General features: G+C 42.5%; 1 protein-coding gene across 1 annotated transcript in view; it reads left to right on the top strand.

Moving 5' to 3' along the window:
- The window catches only part of NOC2L (NOC2 like nucleolar associated transcriptional repressor), a 76,307-nt gene that overhangs the window by 41,577 nt on the left and 19,497 nt on the right, over positions 1-15,233 (top strand). The window contains exons 13-15 of the mRNA XM_063436929.1: positions 2,475-2,588; positions 3,303-3,404; positions 9,181-9,324. Of these exons, the coding sequence (XP_063292999.1) occupies positions 2,475-2,588; positions 3,303-3,404; positions 9,181-9,324 (360 nt within the window). The remainder of the gene's footprint in view (positions 1-2,474; positions 2,589-3,302; positions 3,405-9,180; positions 9,325-15,233) is intronic.

Below are 15,233 nucleotides of genomic sequence, written 5' to 3'. Positions count from 1 at the left end.
TTTCGCAAAAAGTGCAGGTTTTAGTAGAAATTGGCATTTTAACCAGAGGAATTCTATAGGCACAGACCACTTTATTTCAATGAAGTGGTCAAGTAGCCATGTCCCTCAGTTTTAACCCTGTGTTTGGTTTGTGCTGACTCTGCCTCCTTGACAATCTCAGCCAATCCAATGCGTTCCTATGGGAAAGCATTGTGATTGGCTGAGATCACCACTTCTGATGATGTCAGCCAACCAGACAGATCAGGGACAGAGCCAGCAGCAGGCTGGAATAAAGAATACAATTTTACTATATTTAGGGGAGCTAGATAGATTTTAACACTATAAGGTCAGGGATACTTGTTTATGTTCCTGACCTTGTAGAGTTCCTTTAACCTTGTAACACACCCCTGTCTGTCAATCAGACAACCGGTCCTGTTACTTCCTGTTTTGTTAAACTCAGTGGAGATAAACTCAAGAGGCAGACAATTGCCAAGAGCACTTGCCTTTCAAAGACTTCTCATTGAGCAGCACTGGAAGTCTGTGATTGGACAGCCACAGAAAGTTTGGGGAGAAGGGGGAGGGCTTGCGAAGGCTGCAGATATGAGATCTGTAGCTTGTGCAAGCTGTTTATAGATATAACCACAATGAAAAAATACATTATTAAATACATGAATGTTTTCATTGGGATTATATCTACTAAACATTATTTTTTACATTTTGTTTTTAGGCGGTGGACTGTCCCTTTAATATACTATATCTCCGAGATAAGTACAATACATTCCTCTAACTGTATCATGACAGGGTTGGGACATAACATCTCATTCTTCATCTGTTTTTCTGCAGTAGCGCAAACCCACAATTTGTCAGCCAAAAAGAACATGACATGTCATGGACGGGTGACCGCTGTCACCACGATGCAACTTGTGTAATCGGAGAAATTTTCCAACTATTTATGCCTAACCTTTTCCATCTCAATTTTAAATTAACTGCTTTTTGAAGTTTAGTGAATAAACCTGATTTCAGCTTGTGTTATTATAAAGTGGACAATTTTTATTTAGAAAATTGGTATCTGTTAAAGTCCCAGCTGTCCATGCAGTTTTTAATTCTTCTCAAATTGTGACTGCTGCTGTGAAGATCCGGCAGCTTTTTAAAACCTCCTGAATGGAGCATATTTTACCCCGTCTCCTATGTCAGCCTGTTTCTTGTTTATTTCCTGTTGCGAATATTGAGAGATTGGTGCTGTGCGTCAACGTGTATTGTATTGTGACACTCGATGCATATTAAAGAGCTCTGCTCTAGGATATTCATGTTATTCTGCACTACAAATCATCTAATCAGCTTCCACATTCCTCTAATTAGTCCTAGCTCACCTCAATATACCTCCTTGACAGGCCATTTAGTACTATTCTCAAATAGAATAAAGATTCACCGTTATTTAAGTTGTAGGGACAAACTGTCACAATGTGAGAAAAACACTTAAAAATCGCTTCCGTCAGGAGTTGTGTAAAGCCATCAAGTAGCAATTTTACAAATAAAAATGTTCTGTACCTTGCGGTAATCATTTTTCAATTTTTATATATATATATATATATATATATATATCAGGGTATTTTTTTATTTTTACCTTTCTCGGGAGCTGCTACAGAGAATTTGATAATTATGAACCAATTACAAGGTGGTCATCCCCACACTAAAAAGCTGGTTTTCTGCAAATGGCAAATGTACTATAGTTTGAATAGATGAAATATATTTTTTATACATTACGGTTAACCAACGATATTGTCACTTTAAGAAGCCATAAAATAATATAAAACATGGAAAGCTATGCTCCAGGCAGTATTTACATCTCCTTTTTTTATATTTATTTTATTAATAAATTTTCCTGATACATATATATCATATTGACATTAATTGTACAACATTTCCATTGATACAACATTTATAAATAACCATATTAATTACATCTCCTTTTTAAATAATGTATAAGTTAATCAATTAAACACATACCTCTAAATATCTAACATGCTTCCTCTGGCCTCCATATCTACTGAAAACGGCCTTCAGCCCTCGGACTTCCGCCCTCGGACTTCCGCCCTCGGACTTCCGCCCTCGGACTTCCGCCCTCGGACTTCCGCCCTCGGACTTCCGCCCTCGGACTTCCGCCCTCGGACTTCCGCCCTCGGACTTCCGCCCTCGGACTTCCGCCCTCGGACTTCCATTTACTTGAGCGTGGAAATTAGGAACGGAACCATTTGTGTGTACAGGATTACATGCTCTGTAGTTCTCGTTGTAGAAAAACACTTTTTTGCGTAATATGCTTCCACCCTTAAGGGACAGACAAAAATCGTTCGAATAGTATCGTGAGATGTAATGGCTACACATTTTTTTTTTTTTTTTTTTTTAAATAGTGCTGTCTACGATGCATTCACAAACATTGTGCGAGGATCTACGTTTATGATTTATCCACTTATTTATGATTATAAAATCTTTTTCAGATATTGCAACAGGTGAACTTTAACAAGAGGCCGGGTCGGATCAGCGTGAAGCCCATCAACTTTGCTGTGATCCTGAAATTGTCTAACACCAACCTCCAGGAGAAAGTCTACAGGGTAACATATCATTAGATGCGCTAAACCCCGTACCCTGATACCCACATGGCTATTCACACAACCAGCAACTGACTATGGATTTGTCCAAAATAGTATAACTGGAAAGATTCTCAAATTTGGCTTTTTTTTCTCAGCTTGGATATGTTTGCCTAAAATGTGCAATTCCCTTGTCCGTTTCCAGTTTAACCAATAAACCAGCCTGTGGTGTTCATTTTTGATACGCTGTATGTTTTTAGTCGCATTTTAGTCATCGGAATTTTATTAGCCCATTAAATCACAAAATTTTAGTCGAATAAAATCTGACTGAAATTGTTAGTCGACATAATTAACACTGTGGTTTATTGGCATCCACAGAACTCACAAGAGTTGCCCGTTGTAGTGGTCAATTACCATTTCACAAAAGCATTAACTTGGTGTCACTCGCTGTCACTATCTTCATCTGGAATGATTTTATAGCAAAAGAACAGTATACTGTTAGATTTACATCTTCATATCCGCTTTAGAATCAATGCTGGTTCAGATAGTAATTGATGTGATAGTAATTGATTATTTTGTTGGCAAATTGATGATTGCCCCAACTTTCAAAGTTATTGGGGGGCAGGAGGGCGTGATTGGGATTTTCTTTACAGCCATGTGATTTATTTATCAATTTGCATATTCTTTTACTTATTGGATACATCACTGATTCACACTCTGGTTTCTTTCACTTTGTAGGACGGACTCATTGAACAGATTTATGACCAGATTTTAGAATATCTGTACGGCCAGGCTCACTACATAGGTTTCCCAGAACTGGTTCTTCCAGGCATTCTCCAGGTAATAAAATCTGATAATTCTCGCTTTGTCTTTTATATATTGGGCTATGTCCTACTCCATTGGAGGCACGACAAAGCACCATAAGATATAATTTTCCAGAAGGTATGTATTTAATCCCAAGTCCTCAATCAAACAAATATGTTGTGGGTTATTTTAGCTGTTTAAAGGCATAGCATAGGCACCAAAACAACTTGAGCTTAATGAAGTAGTTTGTAGATCATGCACCTGCAGTCACACTCCTCAATTCTCTGTCATTCAGGATTTAAATAATTTTGTTTATACAGCCCTAGTCTTGCACATAATTCCTAAACACTTCCTTTAATTGCACAGTCTGTTTAATTTAGAAATTCTCTTCTCCTAGAGCAGGAGATGAAATCTTCTAAAGTAAGTTAAAGTCTGATTGAAAATGAAACCCTTTTGTACATGCAATCTGTGTCGGTCACAGCCAGGACTGCATAATCACAAACAAAAGTGATTATTATTTATAAAGCGCCAATAAATTCTGCAGTGCTGTGTAATAGGTAGACTAACAAACAAGAATTTAAAACAAGAGGAGTTGGATGCACAGGAACAGAGAGGGTGTTGAGGATTTTCCAAAATGAACTAAATGGCAGAGGATTGATCAGTGAGGCTGCAGGGGCATGATCTATTCACCAAAACCGCTTCATTAAGCTAAAGTTGTTATGGTGACTATAGTGTCCCTTTTCATCTACAAGCTAAAGTGGAAAAGCAACTGTTACACATACCAGTATAATGTGTAAAGCCATCTCTCTCTAATCTATGGTAAGTTTATTGTGACATTGGTAGAAATAAAATGCATATTTCTCTTTTCTTTTCAGCATCAGTCCATAAACACTTGCCAATTATTCCGGGTTTCTTAACAATTCTTGCAATGCACTGTCCCCTCCAGACACTTATTCTTTTGACAGTTGTTTTCTCTTTTTTTAATGTAAGCGATTAAAAGATTTGAGACATTAACATCTCCTTGTGCCATAAATATATCATTTACCATAAATACTGTCTTTTCAGAGAAAAGGCAGTATACATAACAACTTAGGGACACCCCCAGTGGCCACTGCTCAGATGGCTACTAGAGGTGCTTCCTGAGGCATTGCTGCACAGTGTGCAAACCTGATGTTCGGTGTCTCAATGCTCTGCATGGAAATGCTGAACGTTCCTCATAGAGATGCATTGATTCCATACATTTCTATAAGTAGATGATGATTTTCCAGGGCAGCGTTTGGGCACTCCCATGGGCCGCCTCCATGACATTCTCCGCTAATCCAATACTTTTCCTGTGGGAACGCATTGGATTGGCTGAGATCATCGATTCTGATGATGTCAGCCAAAGAGGCGGATCAAGGGCGGGGCCAGCACCCACGGAGAGCTAGAAATTAGGTAGGGGGCAGGCAACCTAAATAGTGATTTTAATACTATACATGTTTGTGTTCCTTTAAGGACATGTTAATTAAATATATACCTACTTTCCAGTTTTGGCGTCGCCATGATCTGGATTTGTGTTTGTACCACTAATGTAATCTCCCCACAACTACTTCTGTTCCTGCTCACTTTTCCCGTCACTCCAACCTGCAGGCGTTATTGCAAAAGTGTTTGCTAGAGACATACCCTAAGATACCTCCTGCAATAAGGGCAATGAGGGGTATATCTTTATAGAATATCAGTAGAATTTCTTTAGCGCCTTTCTATAACTGTTATTGCAATGCTTTACAATTGTAGAAAGGGGATATTTAGAGCTGAAGATGGACCTGCTCAAACAAGCTTACAGTCTATGAGGATATGAGGTAAATGGATATATATCGATGGGTGTCTTGTCCAGGGACACTTACTGGTTAGGTGGGTGACTGAACCTGGTTTTCCCAGTTGTAAAGCAGTGACGTCGTCACGTTACCACGGTAACTAACCATTATGTTAATATATAATTATTTGTTGGGAGACCTGCTGCCACAATGTATACATTAAAGATGGTTAATCGTTTACGTTTTTTAGGGTCTTTCACGCCTTGTTTAGTGCCGTTTGGACTCAATTTCATTTCATAGATTCGGTTGGTTTGATGGCAGTGTAGGGCTTCTGATTATTCTCTGGCAGTAAAATAGTTTATCTTGTTCCTCCTCTTGATCCTAATAGACAGAGTTTTGCAGACACCGTACATCTCTCCTGTGCTAGAGACGTTTGTATGTTGCCTCCTGTCTGAGATTTCACTTGGAGAAGGCCCCTGATTAAATCTCTCTATCCAGCTGGCAGGAGTTCACAGGGCGAGCTGTCATATGCAATCTCTGCCCAGCAGTGCCTGTATGTGAAAAGACAGAGCTTTCATCGCCTGGGATAGCTTCTATACAACACAGACCGCATTTCCAGCCCTGCTGCACTAGCATCATCCTCAGAACAGTTTTAATCTTTGGCTTACTTGTAGTGTACCAGGAGACTGGTTTGTGTGCAGGAGGATAATGGGGGTTAGGCATGAATGAGATTTGTTAGACATCTCCCCAGATAGGTCTGTTTATTTCTTGCCTGTCTTTTAGTCCAAAAAGTCCAACGACCGTTTAATCCTACCATCATTTACACAAGCCTCTTTAACTACTGCTTCTTTAATAAGAGATTATAAAATAAATTTTTGCAATGTTTGTGGAAAATAATACATTCATTTTCCAAGATGCCATTTTATTCAATGATCAACAATAACATTAAAACCACTGACAGGTGAAGTGAATAACATCATTACAACGGCACCTGTCAAGGGGTGGGATATATTAGGCAGCAAGCGAACAGCCATTTCTTGAATTCCATGTGTTGGAAGCAGGAAAAGGGGGCAAGTGAAAAGATTTGAGTGGCTTTGACAAGGGCCAAATAGTGATCTGACTTGGAACATCTCCAAAACGACACGTCTTGTGGGGTGTTCCCAGTATGCAGTACTCAGTACCCACAAAAAGTGGTGGTTGGAAGGAAAACTGGTGATCTGGCTTCAGGGTCATGGGAGCCCAAGGATGCACGTGGGAGTAAAGACCACCCTTTCTGGTCCAATCACACAGAAGAGCTTCTCTAACTCAAATAGCTGTAAAACCTAATGCTGGCCATGATAAAAAGGCATCAGGGCATCTCAGTTTGCTGCGTATAGTGCTGCATAACCCAGACCGGTCAGAATGCCCACGATGACCCCTTTCCACCGACCAAGTGTCTTCAATGGGACCATGGAGCATTAGAAGAAGGTTGCCTGGTCTGATGAATCACGTTTTCTTTTAGATCAGGTGGATGGCTGGGTGTGTGTGTCCTTTACCTGGGCAAGAGTTGGCAGCAGGATGCATGGGAAGAAGGCAGTCCGGCAAAGGCAGTGTTATGCTTGGGACAATGTTCTGCTGAGAAACCTTGGGTCCTGGCATTCCTGCGGATGTTACTTTGATACATACCACTACCTAGAGATTGTTCAAGTGATTTTTTTTTTTTTTTTTTTTTTTTAAACAGCTTAATCTACGAAGGTGCCAGGACACTCCTGGCACCGTAACCACTATATTGCAGTGGTTATGCTGCTCTGAGTTTTCCTATTATTTTATACACCTAACAAATATTATTAAATGTAGGTAATATGTGAACGTAATGTTAAAAACCCTGGGAAGAGACGGTACCTTTTTAAGGGTTGGGTAAAAGCTTTTGCCTATTAGCTTGTTTACAACAAATTGGAGTCGTTTGGCAAGTCGAATGAAGAGCCTTCTGGGAGGTTTAGCCAAGCTTTAATGAAGCTTTAACTGCTCTTCATTCTCTCAAGCCATCATTTCTTTCCACCTCATACAGGAACACAAACTGGTGAATGTTTGCACAAAACTTGCTGGAAGCCAGCTGAGTGTTGTGGGAGTTGTCTGCTATAAAGTGGAAAGTTGCTCAGCCTTGTTATGAAAGAGCGTGTGTCACAGTCACTGTCAGCATCTCTTCTTGCTAATCACAGGCTGGTTTGGCTCCTGACTCCTGGGTGAAGTTCGTTCTCACTCTCTCTTTCTGTGTGACATACTCTGTTCTCCCCCATGCTGAGAGAGAAAGCGAGGCAGCAGAGTTGTTTTGGCAGACTGCAATTCCCAGCTCCGGAGCAGCTTACAGTTATTACTTGCTTCCATTAACCCTGTACGCGGGAGAACATTCGCAGATCGCAGTCAGACGCTGCTTTCTGTGTCTCCATTCAGGAGAGCTGGGGTTACAGGCAGGGTTTTGGATGATTGTCAAAGATCTGTTTTCTTGTTGGAAGGCAGCAAGTGCTCACAGTTATTCTATTTTGAGCCCGCAGCTGCGAGGGATTCAGGATGTTTTAGTAACTGCAGGTCATTCATTCCATTTTAATTATGGTGCCGTTCGCTGAACAACAAATTCTACTTTCTCACTTCCACGAGACGCCTTGTTTTTTTATAGCGTCCCTTATGCCCTCTTTCTCAGTACCATATTGGTTTTCGTAATCCCACTATATCCTATAGCTTGTGAAAGTAACTATACAGTGCTGAATGTGGCCCTCAGATTACATTCCCTGGCCGTGTGTATGTGAGTGTCGATGCAAAATATAGAATTTGTACTTTGCCTGCGCAGACCAGGGAGTTCTGCACCCCTGCCTGATCATGGAAAGCTGGGCCTTCGCTTTAATTCGCTGCTCTGTGTTTTAGTAATCGGAACGTCGCAATTGGAAATAGGATAGACACATTACACGGTCCAGAGGGAACCAGATGTAGCATTCTGTAGGTCATACACAGACGGGCTGGGCTGCCGCGTATATAAAGCTGACGTTAGCATGGAAATTTAGAAACTTGCATCCTGCAACCTACCTCTTCTCATGCGTCATCCATTAGACCACACGTTGACACATAGGAGACCCCCGGGCTGTCTGCGGCTCAGGGCTCTGTAAGCCGCTTCCCTCCCTGATCCCTGCCCGATCCCAGATGTGTGTACACGCCACTCCAAGAGGATAGTTGGGAACAGGGCCCACAGTCGGCTGCCAGAGGGGGTTTCTCTCAGCACGACTGCAGATGTGCAAACAGCCGCTCTGAGCTTTGTGGTGCTGCGGCCTCGGGGTTTGTGTACAAAGGCGGGGGCTTTGTGGGGGGAATTGCTCAAGAGGCCAAGGATTAGCAGCACATTTTCTTGCTCTCTTACATTTTTTTTTACATCACATCGTTATTGGGCTCGCATACAAAAAAAAGTATTTAAGTCGCTCATTTTAGTCTACAGTGAACCTCAAGTTAGGAATTGGTTAAAGGCGTTTGCTTGGTAGAAAAATTCATGATCAATAAAGATTCACAGAATTCCTATTTGCAACACGGTTTTATCAAGGTGAAAACAGGTTCTATTCATGAGCAAAGGGCTAACTAAAGAGGAATCACTGTGGAAAACCGTAAAATGTGGTTCAGCGTTTAGCTCCCAAAATAGAACCTGTTTAATTCTCAAAGTGGTGCAGTAACCATGGAAACCAATTGAATGTATCAAGTGATTGCTAAACCATTAGAATTTTGCTTTAAAAAAAAACTCTTGAAACCCTACCCCATTGTACAAACACCTGTTACCTAGTATGCCTCATTAATGGGTTAACTCTGGGTCTTAAAAAAATAAATGGCTTTATTAGAGAGAGGGGGGTTATTAACATATTCCTTATATAGGTGTGTTATTTTCATAATTAGTTCACATTATGAGAAGAGGTCCAGTGTACAATTAATTAATGTGACATATATTGGCAAACCTCAAGACAGAGATTTTTTATTTTTTTTAAAATTTTGTTCTTTTGCCCTTGCAGCTGAAATCTTTTCTGAAGGAATGTAAAGTTTCCAATTACTGCAAGCCGATGCGCCAACTGCTGGAGAAAATCCAAGAGAACTCAGCCTACATCACCAGCAAGAGGCAGAAGTGCGCCTTTGGGGTGTCTGACAAGGCGGCCGTGGTGAGTACACCTCTAGTCCTTGGCAGACGCTAGATCAGCCTACCTTAACATTCTAACCATTTTCCTGCTGGACTTGACTACACCCAGAATCCTTTGCAGCAGCACCATACACTGCGATCCGATGCCTGGTGTAATAGTGATGTTTTAGAATAAATGTGTGATGCATTTTTCCATGAACATGTGATGAGCATCATACACAGTGTTCCAAGCACGATATAGTTTATATTTCACAGAACCTCATCATGGGTTTTCAGAATAAGATCTGAAATGTAAGGTCATGATGCTGATAGAGTAAATGAATAAAGCCTCTCTGCTACAAACCTGTAGTCTGTATTTAGGTATTAGTAAATGTTTCTTTCCAAATGTTAATAATTTGTTACCTGAACAGTGTTTCACGTCCTAGACCTAGATGGTCCCCCCTTTTACACTGAAAGAAGAAGAAGAAGAAGAAGAAAAAAAAAATCATATGATAACAGTGGGTCGTGTTAAAACGTACTTCGAACAACCAACACATTCCTGATAGAAACCAGACCATGCAAAATGTTTTGTTTAAAATATTACAGCTGGCAACTCTTTATTCTTATTTTTACAAAATTAACCCTTTAGCAGCTTGGTTGCATTGCAAATCAAGAACACTAGTGAGCTATTGCCATCACATTTAGTTTGTCCTGGCAATAGCCCTTTACTAGGTGCTGACCCCAAGGCCTAGTACTGGTAGTAATTGCTGAGTTTAGCTTATTCTACAGATACAGACTTATTCACTAAAGTGTGAATTGCTGGAAATCCAAAGAATTTAACATTTTAAGCCACATTTGCTGAACTACAAATCTAACAACCTTTTAAGAATTTCCAGGTTCGGTATTTTTGGACTAACATTTTGAAAGCCACTTTGAATTCCTGACAATACATAGTTTAGTAAATACCATTGACTGTAGTTGGCCTGTACAACTTTTTTGAAAACTTGTAGCAGCTCAATACACCCTGCTTTTTAGATGGCTACTGACCTGCACTCACTGAGTTCATAGCCATGGCAACACTTTCTGAACTGGCATATACTCTACAATATACTGAACGATCTAATATCGAATGTTCACCTATGCTTTGTTTTGCTAACTGATTGGAAACTACAGCTGGTTAGTTGTCAATAATTTATTAATATCGAGCCTATAAATTATAATCAAAATTATATAAAATATACAATATGTTGGCAATAGTGAATATTTGGTGCTCCTATCACGTGTGTGGATCACCCAACACACACAAATATAGTGTAACAAAGTGCAAATAGAAAAAAAGTGGTGAGGGCACTCAATAAATATAAATACATTTTTTTACCAATATTGTCATAGACATATACCTAAAAAATATAAAAATAAAAGACCATAGGGTAATATAGTTTGCACTTATATGTGAGTTTGACCATTTATGTGTGGTTTTAATATAAGTGCAAACTATATTACCCTATGGTCTTTTATTTTTATATTTATTAGGTATATGTCTATGACAATATTGGTAAATATTTTTTTTATTAATTCTTTATTTTTGTTCGTGCATAGGATAACATTCAGGTCTGCTATGCCACAACAGCTGTAGGAGACTATTTGCCAACAGAGTGTAACATGGCATAGATCATACTGTGCACAATGTTTAAAGAACTTTTTGTATGGCAAACTGTGTCTGTGGGTAAATATGTAGAAGGATTAGTACAGGAATGCTTTGTAGGCAGTCACCGGGTTAGTAAATACAGTAAGGTAACACGTTGTGAGGTTAAGAAAGATAGGATTAACTCAGTGCACATTGGTTAATATAATCGACTTGGCGGTCATAATGATAGGTATGTGCTTATGGTGGGTTGGTGGAGGCAAAGATAAACTGGTGGCGGGGCCTGACAGCCAAGATGGCTGGTAGCACATCCTAAGAGCTCCAGCAACAACTGGCACAAACTAGCTAAAATCGTGCAACAAACTCACACAAGCGGCTCAAAGTGACCGGGACCAGACTCAGAGCAACATGCCGAACAGGACGATACCAGTCCAGCACCGGTGCTCTGCCGACCAATCGCTACTGGCCATGCGGCCTACACCAGAGCAAAGCCTGAGGTCCGGGGGAGGCGGCCGCTCTTCCGACACGGGACGAGAGCCCACTACAGCCCTGCTATCCCCCCCCCCCCCGCCCTCTGGACCGGTGGGGGACATCCGGGTCCTCGCTGGGGACGACTGTCCCCAAACTACCGCCTGAACGAGCGACAAAATCTCCAGCCAAACGGGATAAACAAGGCCTAGCCAAGATGGCGGCTCAGACGCAGCCTCGGACCAAACGAACACCTCCTAAGCCACCCACGCACACATCGGAGTTTGTTAGCCGGCTACGCACCTACTTCTGGGCGCAGTTTAAAGCCCGAAGACGAATCTACAAGCTAGCGCTGAGGGAGGTGATGGCGTGGATCCGCCCGGCTACCCGGCGTCTCCTGCAGGGGAACCCACCCTGTAACTCCCGAGCGGCAACCCGTCGGAAGCAAAGCCAAAGCTCATCATGGCAGGAACCAGCACCAGGGCCCTCAGATAACAGCACTCACGGCTACAAGCCCCAGAGGAGAGGGCCTGCCGGTGCACCCGACCAGCCTCCCATCACGCGACTCCACCAACCTTCAATCAACATGCACACAAAGCCTGCTGTGTTGCTGACCAGGACGCAGCAAAGACGTCTGCAGGTGGATGAAGCCAATGGATGACCCTTTTGCAGCCCACCGGGGAGGAGACCCCGATGGGGCGCAAGCCCTGCGACACAGGCAAAGTCACTGGACAATTACTCAACCACTCAAGCAAAGTTGCCAGAACGGGCATCGGGTGAAGCAACCAGGTCCTATGCAATCCACGGCTCACGGCCAACAACCCTGCCTTTAAAGCAGAGACTGACACTCTCAGCAGCCGAAAGTAATGTATAAGTCCCCCTATGCAGGGAGAACATTCACCCTGCACAACCAGCCATAGGCACTACACACACAGTAATGGTGCGCTTATACCTTAACACTTACCTGGGCTACTTTAAATGTAATGCAATGTCTTGCTTGTTCTGGTCCGTGTCTGTGACCCTTGCATTTACTTATAAGATCGACACAGCATACCGTATTGTATAATGGCCGTGTAGCCCAACCAGGTTAACACGCTGTGGTCTGAAGCACCACGACTTTCATTCTAGATTGTAATAAGCTGCAGCAGCTCAGGCATAGTGAATGTAACCACTAGTTGGACTGACTATTCACCCTAGCCATGCTAGCATTGTACGATAGAGAAGCAACGTTTTCACTTCACCTATAGCATTAACCTTTTATTGTTTCAAGTTGTCATGTTTGATCTAACCTTGTACCACACCTTGTTCAGCCTGACAATTTAATCACCTAATGCGTGTCTACAATATTATATAGCCTACTCACTCTCTATTTTAATAGTTTACCTAGACAGGCATTGCTTCTGGTTATAATATGTTTTTGCTACACAACAAGTGGAAAAAAAAACCGCTAAAAAAAAAAAGTTTAAAAAAAAAAGAGGCATCGCTACTCAGGAAATGTAGTTTCTTTACATTAATGCTGTACGAACCCTCCGCTGTAAACCGTTATTGCATTTCCCTCTCTTTATTTTGTACCCCACTTTGTATGCCTCAATAAAAGACAGATTGACAAAAAAAAGAGAAACTGGTGCTTGGTAAATAGCATTAATATCTAAACATTTTTTTTTTATTATTATTAAAACAAACTGTGTCTGTGGGTGAATAAGTATAAGGATCAGTGCAGGCGTGTCTTGCGGGTTGTCACCGCTTTAGCAAATATAGCAAGGTAACACGTTATAAGGTTAATAAAGGCAAGACTAACACCGTGTACATTGGATAATATAGTCAGCTTGGCGGTCATATTGATAGGTATGTGCCCATGGTGGGTTGGCGGAGGCAAAGATAACCTGGTGCTTGGTAAATAGGAGCAATATCTAAACAGTAGAATGTGGGTTATATGCGCTGTGTATATTGCTGGTGGGCCAATAGAGATCCCAGCGACCTGGTGCCTGTCCTGTAGTGTTGACAGCTCTGCGGTTCCGATGGGGGTGGCGTGCAATGTGTGAGCCCATATCAAGTTGGCACATGCAAAAATAAGGATTTACGAGTATGACAAAAGTGTGTGTACTGTGCGTGTCTAGTACGATGAGAAAGAGACTGATAATAATAAGGAAAAAATTATATAATATATATATATATATATATATATATATATATATATATATATATATATATATATATATATATATATATATATAAAAATGTTAAAGCTATTCTCTATCGGTGTGTGGCTATGTCTGAGTAGCATCCAGTTCGGGGGTTAGCCCGCGTACGGGTGCCATTAATTTAAGCGAATGAAACTCCGACAGTGAACATATACATGTGTGATGTCTAGTAAATTAAGTGAGGCTATGACTAGGCGATAAGGGGTGGTGTGTGTCCATGGGGGTTCTGCCCAAGTGTGATGGCCCTGGGAGGTATGTGTGTCACCTACTCTGTGACGTGATTAGGTATGTTACTGTTGCGTTAAGGGACAATAAAAGTGGTTAGTAAACTGTGGTAGTATAAGCCACCATCGTTGGGGTTGAAGTGTAGAAAACGTCCGGGGCTATGACAATACCCGCAGGTGCACAGCCAGCTTGACGATCTGGCACCCGGCCCAGTTCAAGTGGTAACAGCAACGTATGGGTCAGGTGTGAGTCCTTGTGGTACGAACGGGACAGTTCTTGTCGGGTCCCAGCCGTGCTGCGGGGATGCCGGGCTCTTCTGGCCTGTTTGATTGAGGGAGTCCATAGGTAGGCCCAGTGAGTGCAAGAGCGGTGCTGCATCGCATATGTCCCGTATCTGGTGTGAGACCGATCGCTGCTGGATGGTGAGAGTGTGGGATGGTCTCCAGCGGTATCTAAGGCCTTGTTGGGGGAGAAGTGTGGTTAGTGGTTGAAGGGAACGTCTCCACGCCAGGGTGCCGCTGGAGAGGTCGGCATAGAAGCTCAGCGCCCAGTTTTCCAATTGTAGGGGTGTCCTGCCCTGCAGGGTATCCAGTACTGCTGTTTTGTCCATTCTGTTTCGGAATGCAACTATGACGTCCCGGGTGGCCCCGATAGGTGCTTTCGGTGATTTGGGGACCCTGAAGGAGGTAGTCGGGGCATATGTGGTCTGCTCGTGCTGGTGGCAGGATCATTGCGAGCAGACGTTTAACGACCTTCGGTAGCTCTGCTTCGGAGATATCCTCCGGGAGTCCCCTGACTTTTAGGTTGTCACGCCGTCTGGCGTCTTCATGCTCGGCCATGCGGTGTTCGTGTGAGCGTTGTTGTAGCTGTAGCTCTTGCACGGTACGTTTAAGTTCCCCTATGTCCCGGGTATTTGTTTCCATTTGGCCCTCCATTGTATTTAGGCGGGTTGTCACCCCTTTTAGATCACCTCTCAGTGCAGTGATGTCTTTATGGATGTCGTTATGGTGGTCCGCGAGTATTTGCTTGAGGACCGACACTGTCACTGGTGTGGAGTCTGGATCGACGTTGGTCGGTTGTGAGGGCCTTCCTGCCCTGGGAGCCAGTAAGTAATCCTCTCCTGAGAGGTCGTCGGAGAAATCAGAGCATCCTCCGTGGAGCGCCGCCATCTTGTGTCCGCTTGCTCCTCGGGCCTATCTCCACATATCTCCTATGGTGAGTCCCGGGTTGTTTTTTTCCAGGTTTGGCTTTTTCGTTTTGCGTCCCATAGTGTTAGGGGGGAGCTGGGGGTCTCTGCCGTGGTTTAGGTGTAGTTTGTGAGGGTGTTTTTCACGCTTGTGCCTCGGAGCTCCGGAGTTTCGTGGCCGCTTGGTTTGGCTGTCAAGCTCCGCCCCTTGGTAAATATTTTTTATT

Source organism: Pelobates fuscus, chromosome 11 (genome assembly GCF_036172605.1).
Source record: "Pelobates fuscus isolate aPelFus1 chromosome 11, aPelFus1.pri, whole genome shotgun sequence".
NCBI classification, from domain to species: Eukaryota; Metazoa; Chordata; class Amphibia; order Anura; family Pelobatidae; genus Pelobates; species Pelobates fuscus.
This window is presented reverse-complemented; position numbering and strand designations above follow the sequence as displayed.